Source organism: Gossypium hirsutum, chromosome A03, assembly GCF_007990345.1.
Source record: "Gossypium hirsutum isolate 1008001.06 chromosome A03, Gossypium_hirsutum_v2.1, whole genome shotgun sequence".
Taxonomy (NCBI): Eukaryota; Viridiplantae; Streptophyta; class Magnoliopsida; order Malvales; family Malvaceae; genus Gossypium; species Gossypium hirsutum.
The window spans coordinates 88,152,072-88,172,324 of record NC_053426.1 but is presented as its reverse complement, the minus strand read 5'-3'; the positions used below and the strand labels follow the sequence as shown (position 1 = coordinate 88,172,324).

At 34.1% G+C, this 20,253-nt stretch overlaps 2 protein-coding genes across 2 annotated transcripts; one reads left to right on the top strand and one right to left on the bottom strand.

Annotated features, from left to right (window-relative positions):
• The first annotated feature begins 1,883 nt into the window (after window positions 1-1,883).
• On the top strand, window positions 1,884-2,498 carry LOC107887614 (uncharacterized). Its single transcript, XM_016811860.1, has 2 exons — window positions 1,884-2,115; window positions 2,218-2,498. Exons 1-2 carry the CDS (start codon window positions 1,884-1,886, stop codon window positions 2,496-2,498), a joined length of 513 nt encoding a protein of 170 aa, XP_016667349.1.
• A 9,128-nt stretch (window positions 2,499-11,626) lies between these two features.
• On the bottom strand, window positions 11,627-15,127 carry LOC107886297 (endoglucanase 8). Its single transcript, XM_041097519.1, has 7 exons — window positions 14,833-15,127; window positions 14,341-14,748; window positions 14,115-14,207; window positions 13,838-13,999; window positions 12,567-12,678; window positions 12,299-12,462; window positions 11,627-12,182 (listed from the first exon to the last, which is right to left on the bottom strand). Exons 1-7 carry the CDS (start codon window positions 15,055-15,057, stop codon window positions 11,859-11,861), a joined length of 1,488 nt encoding a protein of 495 aa, XP_040953453.1. The 5' UTR covers window positions 15,058-15,127; the 3' UTR covers window positions 11,627-11,858.
• Between the last annotated feature and the right edge of the window lie 5,126 nt (window positions 15,128-20,253).

Here is a 20,253-nt window from a genome sequence, read left to right as displayed (position 1 = left end):
TATATTTGGCCTTCATGGGTTAAAATTGGGTTAAATGGGCCAACGGGCCCAATTCGATAAAAACGTTCGGTAAGTGTTTCTGTTAATATGTTAATAACTGTAATGAGCATGAAACCCTAAAAAAACTGATAAAATTACTAAAATACCTCTGTAAGGTAGAATTACCGTAATACCCTTAAAAGGTAAGTTTACGATTACGCCTCTTGAAGGTAAATAACTGTTCTTACGCTATAATCTGACTATCTTTCTAAAGCATGCCTTGTTAATTATATATATATTCTGCATACATGTCATACTACATGGGGTTGGGTTTTGTTATGAAAGAAGAACCCGTTGTGGTGGCTGTGCCACATATTCTGATATAAGCAGCTTTGCTGTGGATTATAGTTAGTGCCGCAACCGGTGCTAACACTGTAAGTGTAGGGATGGCGTAGGTGATTTATTCCCCACAGGAAGTGTAGGGATGGACGAAGGCAAGTGCAGGGTTGGATGGGATTATCATGCATTAATCATATGAGACTGTTTTGTTATGGGCCAACTGCATTGAAATGGGCCCAACTGTGTTAATATGGGCAAGGCCCAATATATCTCGACTTGTAATAGGGCTACGGCCCAGATTGATACTGATGTGAGTTAGGCCCAGTATACTCTGATACAGTAAGGGGCTATGGCCCAGATTAATATTGATATGGGCTAAGGCCCAGTTAACTCTGATTTTTGAATAGGGTTTAGGCCTAGTAAAGCTTGAACTGATTTGGGCTCTGGTTGGGATACTTTACACACTGAGTTTTCCAAACTCACCCCCTTTTTCCCACCTTTTCAGATGAGCCTTAGATCGGTGGACTTGGAATTGGAGGGATTCATAGTGGCCATATGGGCTGTTTAAAATAAGTTTTTATACCTTTACTTTTATTTTAGATTATTTCCTTTATGTTTTCGGGTTTTTAATTTGTAATAAGGCCACTTTAATTATTTTTAATTATTTTTAGTATGTTTTGTTAGCTTAGATATGATATTGTTTCAATTGTTTTAAATTGAATAGCTCTAGGGCGCGTTTTTAAAAGAAATTACCTGATTTCAAAATATCGTGAAACAAGACAAAGCTTCCATAACGAAAACGTTTTCAAAAATTAATAAGTGCTTTCAGAAGCTTAAAACGAAATGGTTTTTCCTAAACAAACACTCAGTTAAAGTGTGGCAATGGTGGTGTGCATGTCTAGGATTGGATCCGCGGAGAGCTAGGTACTTAAGCAGTCTAATAGACTCACCTCCTCTTTTCTGGCTTCCTACCTGGTGCACAGCTTCCATTCACTTTAATCTATAATGAGGATATTCTTTAAACACTAAGAAAGATTTTAGATCAAACATGACTTTTCTAGTAACGCTTCAATGTGACACGCCGGATTCGATCGTAACATCTGGGCCAGGTTTGGGGTGTTACATATATTGCTCGGTTCATTTCGCAATTAACTGAGAAATGCGATCCCATATTTCGTCTTCTTAAAAAGCACAACCCAAGAGAATGGGATGATGAATGCCACAGAGCTTTTGATAAGGTTAAAAAGTACTTGTCAAGTCCTCCAGTGCTGTCACCTCCAAGCTCAGATAGGCCGCTAATACTATATTTAGCAGTGTTTGATAACTCTATGAGATGTGTGCTTGGTCAGCATGATGAATCAAAAAGAAAAGAAAAGACGATATATTACCTCAGTAAGAAATTCACTGAATGTGAATTGAGATATTCGCCAATCGAGAAATTGTATTGTGCTTTGATCTGGATAGCTCGGAGGTTGAGGCAATACATGTTGTACCATACAACCTGGTTAATCTCGAAGTTGGACCCCCTAAAATATATGATAGAGTCAAACACCTTGAACGAAAGGATGGCAAGGTGGCAAATTCTGCTTTCTGAATTTGACATAGTCTACGTGAGTCAAAAGGCCATGAAAGGGAGCACAATAGCAGAATTTCTGGCCAGTAGAGCTTTAGAAGATTATGAGCCATTGAATTTTTATTTCCCCAATGAAGAATTAATGTATGTGGCGGCTAATGAAGAGGACGTTACAAACGGTCACCCATGGAAATTGAACTTTGATGGAGCCTCAAATGCTGTAGGTAATGAAATCGGGGCAGTTTTGGTATCCCCAAATGGAGATCATTATATATTCACATGTAAATTGGATTTTGATTGCACAAATAATATGGCAGAATATGAAGCATGCATCATGGGACTCCGCGCAGCCATAGAATGCAAGATCAAGGTGTTGGAAGTATATGGAGATTCCGCGCTAGTGATCTACCAGCTTAGAGGTGAATTGGAGACAAGAGACTCCAAATTGATTAATTATCGAGGCATAATGCTGGGGTTAATTGAGGAGTTTGATGATATTTCTTTCAATTATCTCCCGCGAGATGAGAACCAGATGGCAGATGCTTTGGCTACCTTGGCTTCCATGATCAATGTGAGTAAACAAGAAGATGTAAAACCATTCAGATAAGTATTTGTGAAGCTCCATCTTATTGTTACAACATGGAGGAAGAGGAGAGAGATGACCGTCCTTGGTATCAAGATATATTACGATACATGAGAAATCGAGAGTACCTTGATCAGGCAACTGAGAATGATAAAAGGATGTTGAGAAGGCTAGCCTGTGATTATGTCTTATATGGGGAAATACTGTATAAAAGAAGAAAGGATCAAGTCCTGTTGAGATGTGTAGATGCTGTGGAAGCCAAGAAAATTTTAGAAAAAGTTCACGAAGGCGTTTGTGGAACACATGCCAATGGCTTCACAATGGCTAGACAAATTATGAGATTTGGATATTATTGGTCTACCATGGAAGGAGACTGCATTAATTACGCCAAGAAGTGTCACAAATGTCAAATCTATGGTGATAAAATTCATGTACCTCTATCGCCTTTGCATGTTATGACTTCCCCATGGCTGTTTTCCATGTGGGGCATGGATGTCATAGGGCCAATCTCACCGAAGGCTTCAAATAGGCATCGGTTCATCTTTGTGGTCATTGACTATTTCACCAAGTGGGTAGAGGCGGCCTCATATGCCAATGTTACAAAATCGGCTGTGAGTAAATTCCTGAAAAATGAGATCATATGTCGATATGGGATGCCGGAAAGGATCATATCTGACAATGCATTGAATTTGAACAATAGCACAATAGCAGAGGTCTACCATAATTCATCACCATATCGCCCAAAAATGAATAGGGCAATAGAAGCAGCCAATAAAAATATCAAGAGGATTGTGGGAAAAATGACTGAAACTTACAGAGATTGGCATGAGAAGTTGCCATTCGCTCTTTATGCTTATCAAACATCTATCAGAACTTCTACTGAGGCAACGCCTTTCTCATTGGTCTATAGAATGGAAGCGGTTCTACCCATTGAGGTGAAGATACCTTCTCTCAGATTTTTGTCAGAGTTGAAGCTAGATGAAGCAGAATGGATACAGTCTCGATATGATCAGTTGAATTTGATTGAAGAGAAGAGGCTAAGAGCTACTCAGCATGGTCAGATGTATCAAAAAAGAATGATGCGGGCTTATGACAAAAAGGTACGCCCAAGAGAGTTTCATGAGGGAGATCTAGTTCTGAAAAAGATCCTTTCTATAGAAAAGGATTTTAGAGGAAAATGAATTCCCAATTGGGAGGGGCCTTATGTGGTGAAGAAAGCTTTCTCCGGAGGAGCATTAATTTTGGCTGAAATCGATGGGAAAAACCTGCCCAATCCTGTGAATTCGGATTCTGTCAAGAAGTACTACACTTAAAAAGGGAAAGAGGCTAAAGTGAAAACCCGCAAAGGGCGCTTTGAGACCTTCCTAAAAGAAGAAGAAGAAAAAGAACGAAAGGCCAAGGTGAAAACCCGCAAAAGGGCGCTTTGAGACCAAAGGGGATTTGAGTTGAAAACCCAAAAAGGGCGGCTCAAATGTTGATCAAAGAGGGGGAATGCGATGATCTTGCTATACCTGAATTGACAGGGGAAAGGGTATGCCGCATCTTAGGGCATTGAAAAAGTGCTTCTGATCTCCTAAATACATATCAAGTTTAAATTGGTCTTTAGGAAGTTCGTACAAAGAAGCCCAGGCTGCGATATTAGGGGCACCTATTCTTCACCTTGTTCATAACAAATTAGCTATCTTTGAAATATTTTTCTTTTCAAGATATGCATCCCCAATAGACTTTCATTTTTATCTTCGATAATTTATTCGTTTCAAGTTATGCCCTAATTAAATTCCATTCTTATCCGTTGCTATGATTTGTTGTGAGCATGTTGCATTGAGATAATGATTAATGGATTAATAACACTTTCACAAAAAGAGTTTCGCGTATTACTTTGGGAAAGCTTCTAAATAATACAAGAATCTGAAGCAGGACTGTTATTTAGAACTCACCAAGCTTAAGGAAATATCTGAGTGGGAATGGTTTAAGTAGAGACCATCTCTTTGGATTTTTGATCCAAAATAGTGATTGAAAAAAAGACGAGGTATTGCGTCAATGATGCAATCTCAATGAGAAATGATCAGAATAAAAGGAGGTAACTCTAAAAAAAATGATACTTTACATTCATTAGGCATACATGTCTGGCCATGAAACCCGAGGAATGGTGTAACAGACCAAATTGATAGAGAAAATTCAGATCCTACACCCCGGAGTTGTAGTGGGGTGGATAAAAGAAGTTGTAGATTCTATCTCCCTAAGGGTGCAGTAGAGAAAACCAGTTGAACAAATAGTGATTTTCTGCCAAAGGTACTAGCCGAGCAAAGAAGACAGGATGACACAGCAGTGGTAGAACCTTGATGAACAACGAGCAATGACAATCCAAATATTAAAGGGATCATTCTCACAACATTCTGCATTAATTCAAATATCATACGCACCTAGTTAGGAGCTCTCTATTCATTCTGATCAAAGCATCCTAATCATTCGGCATAAGCATAGTCTTATAAAATTGATTCTACAGTTCATGCTCCCCAGAGAGCGACATAACAGACCGGTGAAACCATAAATCCTATACCACTGAAATTGCAGTAGGATGGATTAAGTCATCATAGCAAACTTATCTCTCTGAAGTTGCGGTTGAGTGGGTTGAAGTAGCAAGTCTCATCTTCCTGAAGTTGTAGTGGAGCAGACTGAAGATAGCAGATCTTGTCTCCCTGAAGTTGCAGTGGAGCAAATCGAAGCCACAATCCTTATTTCTCTGAAGTTGCAGTAGAGCAGGATAAAATTACCCAAGTCTTATCTCCCTGAAGTTGTAGTAGAGCAGGCTGAAGTTAGCAGATCTTATCTCCCGAAGTTGCAGTGGAGTAGATCGAAGCCACAATCCTTATCTATCTGAAGTTGCAGTAGAGCAGGATAAAAATACACGAACCGTATCTCCCTGAAGTTGCAGTGGAGCAGTTGTAGTAGAGCAGATTAAAAGCTACAAGGCTAGTCCCTCTAGAGTTACAGTGGAGTAGATTGGAGCGACAATTCCTATACCTTTGAAGTTGCAGAGGATTGAGACAAGGCTACCTCGAAGAAGAAGAGCACCAAAGAAGTTATGATTCGGTGGGACCGGGCAAAATTGGTCTTCTTTGAAGTCTTTGCTCTATTCTCGTTACAAGACAATGAGCAAAGAGGGGAAACTGTAAGGCCCAATTTTGGCCCGGGCCCGTATAAACACAAAACAAAAAAGGGAGAGAATAAATTATAAGAAAAGTATTATAAAGTCCAATTTTAAAGAGTCCAGGGCCCAAAATTAAAACCTAAATTACAAATAGTCCATAGCCCAATCCCAATACAAGCTCAAATAAACCTAGACCCAAAATTACATCGGCCCAAACGACCCAAAATACTTTAGAAACAGAAACCCTAGGGTTTCTACCTCTTGCGCCGCAGCTAAGCCCCAACCCGCAGCGCCGTACGGCCTCCTGGCACTACAGCCACACCCACACCTCCGTACGCCAGCGCACAGCCCCCGTACAGGCGCCACGCATACTCCGTACCTACAAAAAGGGACAAACACAACAACAAAACGAAGAAAGAAGGGATAAAAAGATTGTATTTTTTTTAGTTTTCATCATTTGGCTATAAAGCCAAGAAATTTTTCATTGTAATTTTTTTACGCACAATATACGCGCATTGAAATAAAAAAAAAAGCAACCAAAAATCAAAAGGTGATTTTCAGATTTGGTTCTTCTTTTCCGATTGTTTTCCTCTTCGTTTTTTGTTTCTTTGGTTTCACATACTGTGTATTTTGAGTATAAAAATTGTAAAAGGAAGTAAAGAGGTTTACCTATACGAACGAACCAGTGGAGTCCTTATCTCCTTCGCTTTAATCGTAGTCGAGATGGGATTTTGGGTTTGAAATCGGTGGTCCTTAAGGCAAGGACCTAAGCGGGGTTAGCGAGCGAGCAGATCTCCCTCCGTCGATCACCGTTCGGGGTGGTCAAATGGCGGCTAGGGTCTTTTGAGGCTCGTACAAAGGAGGAGGTTAGGGTTTGGATCAATAAGGGGATTCGATATAAAGGGGGTTTTATATGTGCGTGGGAACGGCGTCGTTTAAGGCTTGTTCTGTAACACCCTGAAAATTTCTATAGTAATACATTATCCTTGATATAGTAAAATAAGGAAATAAAGTGACAAGAAGAGGAAAAATTGAGTTATGTCACTAGGAAGTATATTATGACATATTGATTCAAGAAAGGACTAAATTGTAAAAGTGAGAAAAGTTTTGTGGCCCAAGAGTAAATACTCAAAATTTGAGGGATTAAAGTGTAAATATGAAAAGTTGAAGGACTAATAGTGAAAATATTTTAAGGGTGGAATGATCTAGAAACCAAGGAAAATTGATGAATTAGGACCAAATTGAATAGGTGAAGAATTGTGAGGGATTAAATTGCAATTTTACCAAATTAAGTGATAACTCAAGAATGGAATTTTAAAAGATCACTAAGGGTAAAATGGTCAATTGGAAGAGAGAGAAATCTAGAGACAATGATGATGTTGGAGATATTTTAGATAAATTAAATAAATAAATATTAGTTTATTAATACTTTAAATTGATTTTTAAATGATATTTTATTATTTTATTATTATTTTATTCAGTATATATAAGGAAAGAAAGATGAAGAATCATCATCTTTTCTTCCCATGCAAACCAACGTGAGAGAGGAAGAAAAAAAAGAAGTTTTCTTTCTTTACAATTTAGTCCTTCCACAAAAAAAATCATTATTTTCACCTAAAAATTGAAAGAATTTCCATAGCCATCAAGAGAGAAAGGTAGCAAGGAGATGATGGGGAGCAAGAATATCAAGTTGGATTCAAGAAATAAAAGCTGGAGGAGAGAGAAAAATCAAGTTAAAGATTGAAGTCAATAAGAAAAGGTAAGAACATCAAGATTTCAATATATTTTTAAGTTTAATATTGTTGAAAAAACATGGAATTGATGTTGATTTAGCGTTTTATTATATATGGTCTTATGTTCTTGTCATGTTAGTGAAGAGAAAATAAGAGAAAGTAATGAAAATAGTGTAGAGAAAGAAAATAAGGGTGTTATAAACATGGTAAATAATACCTTGCACTAAAACAGTTTTGGACAGCAGCAATAGTCTAAATTTGAAAAATCACAAAAAATTGTGGGAATCAATTAGAGGTTAAATAAAATATAAAATTAAATCTTATTGAGTCTAGTTTCTTATAAAAGAAACAGTGTAAGAAATGAAATTGTAAATTGTGAGATATAGTAAATTTTGTGAGATAAGGTCAGAATGATTTCGGGTTCCTCTGTTCTGACTTTGGAAAATCATATAAAATTGGAGAAAAATAATTAGAGGCTTAAATTTATATGACTAGAATTCTGAATGAGTCTATTTTCAATAGAAATAAACTAGAATATCATTTGAATTCTGTACAATGAGATAATTAATTTTTAGTTAAGAAGGGTCGGAATTGTCAGACAGCAAAATAAGGGTGACTTTAAAGAATAAACTGTACTTATTGGCTAAACTAAAAATTCTGCAAATTTTATGGTAAGAAGATACATAAGTCTAGTTTCATGGAAAATTAGCGAATCATAATTTTGAGTTTTGTAGCTCAAGATATAAATAGTTTAGTGACTATGACGCAAATAGATAGTTTTAAATATACATATAAGTAAATAGTGAAATTATTGATATTGTTATTTGTAGCATGCTATATAAATTAAGGATGTAGAACGGAGAGGAGGAGGAGGAAAACATGTATGAATACTCATCTAGCATGGCCAATTTGCATGTTTTAGGCTCAGAGACTAAATTGAATAAAAGTAGAACTTTATGGGTAATTTTGTAAAAATGTTAGAAATGACCAATTTGCATGAAATGGATTATTTTATTATTTAAAATTACAAAATTAAATGAAATTATTAATTTAGCTCAAGATCGGGGAAAACATGTTTTAAGGATTAAATTGAAAATTGTTGAAATTATGGAAATTTCTGATATTTTATAGAATTCATGGATTGTTATCAATTTGTTTGAGAATAACGGCTAGAAATAAGGATTAAATTGCAAGAATTTTATTTTTTTAGCATGTGGATAAAATCGTCATTAATTAAAAATTTTAGGGGTAAAATGGTAATTTTGTTTAGAGCGTCAATTGAATGCATTAGAACATGAAATAAATGAAAACGACAATCAAATTTCTTTATAAAGATCCGGATGACTCAAATACGAGACTTGAACGTGGAAAAGAAAAGATATCGGATTAATGAAATTATAAACAGGAACAAGTAACGAGGTAAGTTAGTGTAACTTGAATTGTATTTTTAAATGCATGAAATATCGATATAATGAATTACCTGATTTATGTTTATGAAGAAATGGCAAGAGATTGATATTTATCATGACATGTAAATAGGTGATTATCTTTGATACGTTGATACAAGGAAATTAATTAAATTGAGATAAGTAATAAATTCAAGTATAACATATCGAGAAAAATAAATACGTTAAGGGACAATATGTTTGATTTTAATTGGTTCCAAATATGAACGTTAGATGAAATGAAATATCTGATAAATAAATCGGTAACTCCGGTAATGCTGTGTAACTCTATTCTGGTGACGGATTCGGGTTAGGGGTGTTACATGTTCCCATGGCCTCAAAAACGACGTCGCATAAGCCTATCTGACCCGACTCAATCCTTTACCCCTAGGATTCGCGCATTTCTACGGAGAGGGGATATTTGCGCGTTGGTCCTTCCCCTTTCGCGCTAACAGTCAATTAGGCCCTGTCCACATTTTCTTTATTTTTTTAATTTATCCCTGGGATTTGCGCGTCATTGCAGCTTAACCTGTGTCTAAACGCTACGTTTTGGGATCTGGAATATTTCCAGATTTGATCCCTGTGAATTCGCACGCGTCGCACGTTGGTCCCTATTTTCATCCCAATAATTTATTTTATTTACAGATTATCCCTTTTATTTTAAACTTATTTTAATTAAATTTATTATCTATACAATGCTTATTTTTAAAATAATTCATTTAAACTTTTTTTATGTGTCGAGGTTACTTTATTAATTTCACTTTGTTAAAAGATTATGGTTTTAAAATCTTCACGTTATATTATTCTAACATTTTGTATAATATTCCATTTAAATATTTTTATACATTTATATATATATTATTTTAATTGAACTTTCCATTTAAGATACTTATTATTTTAAAGTTCATGATATTTTCATAGGTGTTGAGATACTTTAATAATTCCACTTTGTTTTTTTTTATAAAATCACCATTTTAAAATTCTTTTATATCATATTATTTTAACATTTTATATAGCGTTTCGTTTTAATGTTTTTATGTAAATTAGTACATATATTTAATCCTAGACTCACATTTAATTTCATGTTACTTTTATGTATAATTGCTTCTAAATTTGTTTTTATATGCATATGTTTTCTTAAAATCTGTTGTGTGCATAATTATCTTCTAAGATCATATTTTATCATGTATTTTTACTATCCTTTTATATTTTGTGTATCATTTAATTCTCCTTCATTGTGTGTACATTGTCAATCTTTTTGTAAATATATATATATTTTTAATATTTGGCATATTATTCGATCTAAATGTCTGTTTTTTGCAACATCAAATTTTCAAATATATATATGTTCTTTATTTTTCTTATAGATTATTTCAAGTTCTAGTATATGTTATTCACTCGTTAGTCCATCATTTTTAGAAATTATTTTTGTATCATATTGGTTTTATATTGTTCGATGTCTCATGTATTAATTATCTTCATATTATTTCATGTATATTTGCTACATCGTATTTACTCGTTTTTTATGTATTATTAGATCAATTATTTTTCACCCATGCTTGTGAATTTTGTTATATTTTTGGTTAATTGTTTGCTTGGTTAATTGGTTAAATAAGTTATATTAGCTTCATCCATCCATTATCGCATTTTACGCATGCATATTCTCCCATGTTTTTATTTTTTTTTCTTGTGGTTTACAAATGTCATTTTATAATGTCCAACTCTTTAAAATTAATTATTCCATTTTATTTCAAGCCAAATTAATGCGTTGTAAGCTGGTTTTACAATTATTCGTCTGCAAATTCCTTAAAACGAATGCAATGTTTGATGTTTAAAAATTCGGGGAATCGTGCCTTATCATGCTGGGTTTCGATTTTCTGTTTGTTCAAAATAATTGAATATTCCTTTAGAATTTCACTCGTGTTTTTCAAATTCTAAAACGAGGCAATGTTCAACGTTTGGAAATTCGAGGAATCGTGCCCTATCGTGCTGGGTTTCGATTTCCGGTTTGAAATAATTGAATATTCCTTTAGAATTTCACTCATGTTTTATAAATTCTAAAGCAAGGCAATGTTCAATGTTTGGAAATTCGAGGAATCGTGCCCTACCATGCTAGGTTTCGGTTTTTCGTTGGACTAAATAATTGGGCATCCTTTTGTAATTTTCAACATATAAACTTTTGGAAGTAAAAAATTTATCGTGTTTTCAAGGGTATAAAGGATCGTGTCCTATCGTGTTGGATGTGATGCTGTATACTTTTGAAACAAGATAATTTTGACGACCAACTTAAGCCATTCAAATGTTTTATAAGGAACCATATTTCAAAAATAGCTTTAAACCTTAGGTATAAGGACAGTGCTTAATTAATTTGGTACCAATTTTGGGCGTAGTGAGGGTGCTAATCCTTCCTCATACGTAATCGGCTCCCGAACCCGTTTTCTCAAATTTACATAGGCTAAAATTGATTTAAATAGAATAAAATATTTTATTAGGTGATCTAATCACACTTAAACAAAAAGGATTGATAGCGACTCCATATTTCATTTTAAAAGTCGATCACCGTCATTTTCAAAATCAAAACAAAAAATTGGTTTCGACAATATACATATATAGGCATATGATATAACTAATGTGAAATCTATACAATTTATAATGTTTTTTATTGAATTAATATCACCCATCAATTGGATTCCAACTCACCTTAAAAAAATAAAAACAAATTCAAAACTTTCGCTCGCCTTCACGAATAAATTGTTAAATTTGTTTAGCTTATTTATATCTAAACTCGATTCCTTTCATTATCAAGCTTTAAAACTAAAAATATGTTTGAAGATAGAATTTATATATATATATATATAAGGCAATAACTAGAACTTGAATACAAAATTATTAGCAATAGGAGAAATGGGTGGGTAAAGGCATAAATCTTAAAACTTAGGCCCAACAAAGATAAAAAGTCGCTTACTTTTTTGTGTAGCTTTCAATTGGGAATCGTTTGATTCCACAATGACGATATTAACAAATCACTGATTACAACTACTCTATATGCGGAAAATCAAGGGTGGGCTGAAAAGAATGCAAGGAGACCAACAAGTGGCGCATTGATGTAGGTTGTGGGCTCCGACTCTTGAAAATAAGGCCTTGAATCTGGAAAGGCATCCGAAACATTAGGCCCACCCACTACTGCTCCCACTAGTATATTGGGGTTGGGGTTTGGGCTTAGATAATACCGAGTCCCCGCTTTGCAACCGATGCGAGCCGGGTGGGCCGCAACCGATGGCAGTGAGCTGCCCCTGTGATGAATCCTCCGAGGAAATCGTGCACCATACCCAACCATGTAGGACATCCCTAAAGGATTATCTCCCAGAATGTAGTCTACCTAAATTTTACCACAGACAAGAGTCACGTGAGGCCCTTCTCATTATAGAAGCAACAAAACAAAAGCCGTTGATTTTGTTTGATTTATTTAAATAGAAACCAAGACTGTCATACTACCTGGCGTTTGGCCAAGTGTTTGAGAAGGGCAGGGGAGGCTGATGTTTCACCACATGGAACTACCTTGTTAGCATGGCTTAGGTAATTTGAATAGGCTAAAAGAAGGAAAGACAACGACGTTACATGCTGCATGTTACTCCCTCCAGCTTTGAACATCAGTCCACCTTTTTTTTTTTAAAAGTGAAAAAAGGGGTTAGTTTTCTATGATTAGCAGAGATCTATGTCTTATTATTATTGTTGTAGTATCAAATTGTTGAAAGCACATTACCGGGAGAGTACTGAACTTGGGGATGGGAAATTCCAGGCAGTAAAGAACAAATAAAGCCATCAGCATTTTGCTTGAAAGACTCGAAATAGTCAGCTTTTCCCATCAGCACTTCCTGCCCCAGAAATTCCACGGATTAGATAATAATAATAATATAATAACTACTTGCTTCGTTTATCACATATACATTAATATATCGGCCTCAATGTATATTAAATGTTAATACTGCGTAGTCTGATAATACTAGTGTTCAGACCTAGAAAATCAATGTTCATGCACATAGAGATAAGTTGATGATATAGAATAAAATAAAAGATATTAAATGCATTAATATGACTAAATCATGCAAGCTATATAAAAATTGTAAAGGGTGAAAGGTCCTTAACGTAGTGGCGATCACCTTTCAAGAAAAAGTTAATGTGGAAAGATAATGAATGAGCATGGGAGGTAAGCATCGCCCCAGCCTTTAGGCACATGCAAATAGCAGTAACTCACTGATTGGGGACCCACGAGGATCCAGATCTTAACTAGGACGCTTAGACCTTTTTGGTTTACGATTTAGGAGACAATACACTACTAAAACCAACCCTAATCTACTCCATCAAACACAGTTTGTCTCTTTGGCTCCAAATATCTGTCTTTTAATTTGGGTTGCCAATGTAAAATTTATGCTCACATGAAACCCAAATTTTATGCTTACATTCATCATGTGCAATGATAAGCCATCTTATCCCCCATCACATGATTATTTTGTTCTTTCTATTCCCATCTTATCCAAGCATGTAGTAGTAGGGCCATTTTTATAGAAATCTAAAAAGTAACAAATAGCTTGCCTTTGGTTCAATTAAAATACTTTAAATCTAATTTTCTCACGTGACCTTCAACAAAAAATCCAACATTTCACACCATGCAAATGGTTTTGTTTCAGTTCGTCTGAAAGTCTATAAAGGGCATAGAAAATGGGGTTCGAAAAATGTGAAAGAAGACCCCACAAAAATATGATCAGCTCCCATAAAAAACACAGGATCACCCACGTGGCACCCAAGACACATTTTCTTCAATCCTATAAAATGAACCTTATCCTACTTAAATACCCCAACAAAAGGCACCAAAGAGTAGAAGAATATAAAAGCACCGTTCTAGAAAAACAAATAAACAAATAAAGAAAAATAAATAAACAAATAAAACTTACATAAAATAAAACAAATTGGTATCATTATAATGATTAAGCATAAAACATATATAAATAATCCAGTGATTAATTAATTTTGTACCTTGGAAATGAGGACGTTAATCCCAGCATGCTTGTTATCCCAACCAAACTCATTGATGGTATCTCCAGCTCTCAAGACAACCTCGTTTTTCACTATGTACTCTCTATATACGCGCTTCCTTGAGGCCTTGTGCAGCCAAGCGGCTCCCCAAAGCAACTCGTCCTACATTACCATTATAGTAGCTACAGCCAGTCAAAGTTTTGGACTTCAATGTCATAATGCAACGGTTCCTCTTAATTGTACTGTAAGAGAAAAGAAAAAAAGGAGTCTGTCTGACCTGGTAACCATTGACATCGCAGTAAAAAGGACAGACTGCAGAGTGCAGCCTGCTACTATATGCACCTCGGTGCTTGTCAGCAAAGTTGAACACCTACAGTACAATACACCATTTTCCCCGACTTTCATTTTTCCATTAACATTCTATGAATCAAATATGCGAAATATCTTCCCATTTGGTGCGGTGACAAGATTAAGAAGAAACTGAGGTGGTGACAGTGAATTACCCTAATGGCTCGATTGAGGAGCAACCTCGAGTATGCAGGGTCTCGTTTCCTGAACACAATGGAAGCAGCAGCCAATGCGGCGGTGGTTTCGCCTGCGACGTCCGAACCAGGATGCTCATTATCGATTTTGTACACCGTACGTAAAGTATCCATGTCCTCTGGCCTTTCCCAGCAGCTATGATCAGAATAGGCGTCTCCCACTTGTACATACACCACTCCAGGCTTTTCCGTTGCTTTCAACAGATAATCCGTCGACCATTTCACTGCTTTAACGGTGTTCTTTAACTCCGGCCCCATGTTCCTCCCGAAATCTATGATACTCCAAGCTAATAAAGTCGTCGTGAATGCCATTGGGAACCCGAACTTCACGTTGTCTCCGGCGTCGTAGTAACCTCCCGTTAAGTCCACCTGAAACCGAAACATCAAACGCAGTTAAAATATACTTTTAGTAGGTGAAAAGGGAAATGTAGGCTGTCGAAAAGGAGTAATTACACTGGCGGTGGAGCCGTCGTGCAATGCAGAGTCGCGGCGCCATTTGACGCGTTGGTCAGGGGGAAGTCTGCCTGATCGTTGGCCTTCGAAAAAGATAATGCTCTTGCGGAGAGCGTCGTGGTAATCGTGGCCGCCTATGATCGGATAACAAAAGAGGAGCAAAGAAAAAGAGAAGGCGAGAAGCGCCGAGAAAATTCCCGGAAATGTAAGGGGTTTTGGCGCCATCTTCTTTGGGAAGGATTGGGGACTGGGATGGCTAATGGCTTAATGCTGATATATACTATACACTGCTAAGAAAACAGCAGAACCGACGTGGTTCTTTATGCTAAAACTGTGGCGTCCGATTCCAGAGATTGTACCAATGGGGATACGCCACATGTAGAGCTGTAACTGGTCGAAATTTGGGATTCCCATTCTTGACTTGAATGCCAGATTATTCGGGTCGGGTTGAATTCCGGTACATTCAATTCGAAGTTGGGTTAATATCCTTAGCACTTGTGCATTTCTACGTAATTCGTGTATAATTTTTTTATTTAATTGATACATTAATTTTAATTCCGTAATTTAAGTAGTATGTTTATACTAAATAAAATATGATGGAAAATAAAATAAAAGTAAAATTTATATAGAATTAGACTTCTTTTATTTTATTTTAGAACAAGGTTTTTTAAACCTTATTAAAATCTATCTATTTTATATTGATTCGGATAAGGTGTTTCAATCCTACTAGAATATGGCTTTACAAGCCTATAAATAGACATAGTCTATTCCTTTTGTATTGATTAAAAATTTTCGACATAGTAAATTTTCTTCTCCTCTTCCGGTGGTTTTTTCCCGAAAGGGTTTCCACGTAAAATTTGTGTATTCCTTTTTTATTTTATTTTATTTTTTCACAATACTAATTTGATAATTAATTTAATAGTGGTACGTGGTAATCTTTCAATTTATCACATGGCAAACAAAAATTCAAATATTTTTAAATATATATAAAATATTCCTTTATATTAAAAATAAACTTAAATAAATAATTATTTAAAATATTTGAGTCTATCACATATTATTATTATTTTAACAAATAATTATCTATATTTAAACTTTTCATATATCATCATCGTATTAATTATTATCAAATAATAATTTTAAGTAGCAACGTAATTTAATGAGCGGGGGTGGTGTGTGACAGTGAGAGAGTTAGAGTAAAAAATGTAAGGGATGCCACATGTGGCACCGATTACTAATGATTGACACGTAGAGAGCAAGTTAAGTGAGGCCAACTTATGGAAAAGATCATCAAAGATGAAAAAGGAGATGACCATGTATAGCGTCTGATTTATTGACTTATTTGGAGGTTTGTTGACTGGGCATATGAGTTTCTGTCAGCTGCTGGCTAGGCGGTGTGCATTTAGAAGTTGTATAGTTGATAGCGCTACAGTGTACCGTAATACCTAGATTTTGTGTAGTTCATAGCCCAAGCCTATTTCTTCGTTGTTTCTAGAGAGTGTTTTTAAAAATTTTGATTTCACTATTTTAAATGTTTAAGATTATTGTCAAAAAATAGTTTTAAAAAATAAAATTTATATTTTAAGTATGATGTTGTAACATAAAGATGTTTTTAAATTATGTTAAATTTCATTAATATTATGACATTTCAATAGAAATATAAGAAAATGAAATAAAAATGATTAAAGATTTTACAATATGAACTTTAAGACTATGTACAAGAGAAATATGAGAAATATAGAAATTGAAAATTTTCTCTTATTTTTTATTTGAAAATTTTCTCTTATTTTTTATGCTTGGATACGTGTCTCTTAACTCTTCAATTGTTTATTACTTGTATTTATACCATTCAATTAATATTTAGACATTTGAAGTCGTTGGAGAGAATTTCTAGTTGTTGGAGGAGTTTCGCATTTATTGCAATTTTGCAGGGTCAAGTATTGATAGTGTAACATCTCGTTTTTTAGTAGTATAGGAAAAGTGGTTTCGAAACTTTGTATTCTAATGATTAAGACAATATTTACAAGTTTATTATAGAGAAAAATTAAATCCTGGTCTAATAATTTTAGCGATTGAATAATTAATTAAAAAAATTAAATTGTAAAAGACATAAAACTTAATTATTATTTAATTTTATTAATTAAATGACTTATCTAGTAAATGTGAGAGTTGTTATATTGCATTTATACCATAATATATTGGTATGGACGGTAAGTGCATGATTTGTTTAGTAATTTATATTAAGTTAAAAATTAAAATAGAAAATGTTAATTTAATAAAAACAAAACAAGGGTCATCTTCCCCATTTTGATTTCTTCCACTCGAAACCAAAAAAGAAAGAAAGAAGCCATAGCCATTTTATCCAAGCTCAATCGACCCTTGCATGTGAGTACTCCCTAAATCTGTTTTTAGTAATTTTATGTTTTTGAAATCGTTGTAGTTTAATCTAATTAACCTAGAGATTATTTCATAAAATTGTTAAAAGGTGTTGGAACTTGCCATTAATGAATTTTAGATATTCGAGAGGTTAAATGATAGATTTACAAGTTTGGTTGTTAATTAGGACTGTTTTGTAAAGGAATTTTTGTTAGTTTTGGGCTTAGGGACTAAAATGAAAATAAGTTAATCTTATCATGAAAATTTGTAATTTTTTAGTATTTGAAGGATGGTTTGGGATGATTGTATAATTGATTTTAAGTATTGGGGATTAAATGTGAAATTATAATAGTTTTAGTTTTAGGGACTAAATTGAATAAAGTGTAAAAATTTAAGGAAATTTTGTAAAATAAAATTAAAAATGAACATGGTAATGCAATTCAATTTATCAAATTGAATTTAACTACTATATAGATCAAGGATTGAACCGTATGGAGGAAAATTAGGGAAAAGGGAAAATCGCAGAATAGCCCCTACGAATCAGCTCTAAAACCGAATATATTAGGTAAGTTCATAATGTATCGAAATGAGTTGACACATGCTGTTTGCTGTTAAATTATGTGTATATATATGTTGTTGATATTGTAAGTTGACCTTGAAATGCTATATATAATTGTTAAGGTGAGTAAGGACAAAATTGAGAATTGTTGAATACTAGTGCAATATGATGCATATGGATTTTTGAAGGAATGTGATTATTTTACAAAATGTGTACGGATAACATGGAAATGCTCTGAATTATAAGTGTTACGAATTTTGTTTTAATGCTCATTTGGACATAGTAAACGATTGGGATACGTTTGGCATGCCAATAGGGTTAGAATGCGTGCTTGTACGGGTTTGCACTTTAGTGCCTTTGATTACAATCGTTTGCACTTTGGTGCCTCTGATTGCACAATCGTGCCTCTACTTGCACTACAGTGCCTTCGTATAGCATTACGATGCTCTCTATTGTGGTGTAGTTACCAGAGTATCCGAATTATGTTACTATAGTTTATTGGAGTTAGTTAAATTTGTGATTAATTATCAAAAATATTTATTGAATTATGTGAATATACATGAATGATTTTAATTGAATATACATGAATGATCTTGATTGAAAATATATGAATGATCTTGACTAAATTCTTGGTGATTTGATCTTGACTAAATTCTCACATGTTTTTGTAAATTGAATGTCAGGTTACCTTTATCTAAATTGTTTTAATTTCAATTGCTTGAATGAGGTAAGTTGGTTTAGAATTTAACTAAGAACTTAATAAGCTATATAAGCTTACTCTGTTTTATTTTTGTTTCCTGTAGTAAACGTTTCGGATAATTAGGTAGTCGGATCAACTTCAAGGCTCACACTATCAAGCTTCAGCCTCAGTAGATTTTGACTCTTTTTATTCCGATTTTGTGGCATGTATATAGGCTATTTTGGGTTGATGGTTTTGAAGTTCTAAGTTGAAGTTGTAATGTATTATAATGGTTGTCATGTAATAGGTTGAATCTAAAGATTACGATGGTATGCATATATGGTAAATGTTGAAAGTACGTGTGGTAATGATATGCTTGATTTTAGGTCATGAAATGGTTAGAAATTGGTATTCTTGGATGAAATGTAGGGAATGTGTGATAGTTGATAGTTGTAGTATATGCATTATTTAAATTAAGTTATTTCATGGATATGGTAAGTTTTGAATATGAACCAAAATACTTGAATGATTGAGATATATGTATAACCAATTTTGGTAAGAGATAAGCATGTTTTAGGCTTGATAAAATGTAAAGATTAAGAAGCATTTTTTATAAGAAGCAGAAGGATGATATATGCTTGTATGTGTGATTAAGGTTTTTATGTTTTAAATTTGTTTGTGATGGTGCCATAATGGCACATTGATTAGGCATTTTAGTTTGAAATGCGTCATGTTTAAGTTTGGTCTTTGAGTGTGTATTGAGCATGTTTACAAAGTATTATTGTATGCCTTTGGAAGTATTCAATTGTGATGATTGAAGCATTGCATATTTGACATGTTTGTATTGGTTTAAATGAGTTTCATGCAAGTAATTTGTATACCTATAAGTATCTATGAGTTAGGATTTAAGTTTGGGTATGAAATGAACTTTCAAACTTGTGATTTTCACATCCAAAAAGAAAATATTGATACCTGGGACAAAAAATATCAATATTTTACCAAATGAACAGTTTTCAAAATTAGCAGAGTATAGATTTGGTATCAATAATTTTGTTTAGTATCGATATATTATAACTTTTATCAATACCTCAATAAATGATATCAATACTTAAAATTGGTAGAATGCCAGAATGGTATCCATAAAGTTTTTCTTATTGATACTTGTTAGAAAATATCGGTACTTTTTATTCAATATCATACTATATTCAAGTTTTAAAATTTTATAAATTAGTCCATATTCATGCTCGATGTAACACCCCTATAACCCATATCCGTCGCCGGAGTGGGTTATGAAGAGTTACCAATCCAAAATACTACATTTGTACATTCACATTTACATAAGTTCATTAGCAATTATATGCATAGCCAAACAAAATCAAAGATCGAAATTTAGACTTATACCGACATTCAAAAGTTACCATATTCACATGGCTTATATACAACAACATCTCAAAATATCATTCACTTAAGTCTATTCTATACATGCCATACGAATTCCAAAACATAATAGTACCAAAACGATAGATAGTGTAACGAGTTGCTGACGATCCCCGAGCAAGTGGCTGGAGTCAACGATCTAAAAACAGAGAAACATAGCAAACGGAGTAAGCTTCCATAAGCTTAGTAAGTTTTAAGCAATGCAAACAATTAAATTCAATTATAAATTGATCAATCAAATTCTCAAGTGACATTTCTTAGGTATATTGCCATTTGGCCGAATATATATACAAACATTTAACGTATATTTAGCATATTAACTTCACTTGAATCTGAATTCATATAACATAAGTAAATCAAATATTTTCAC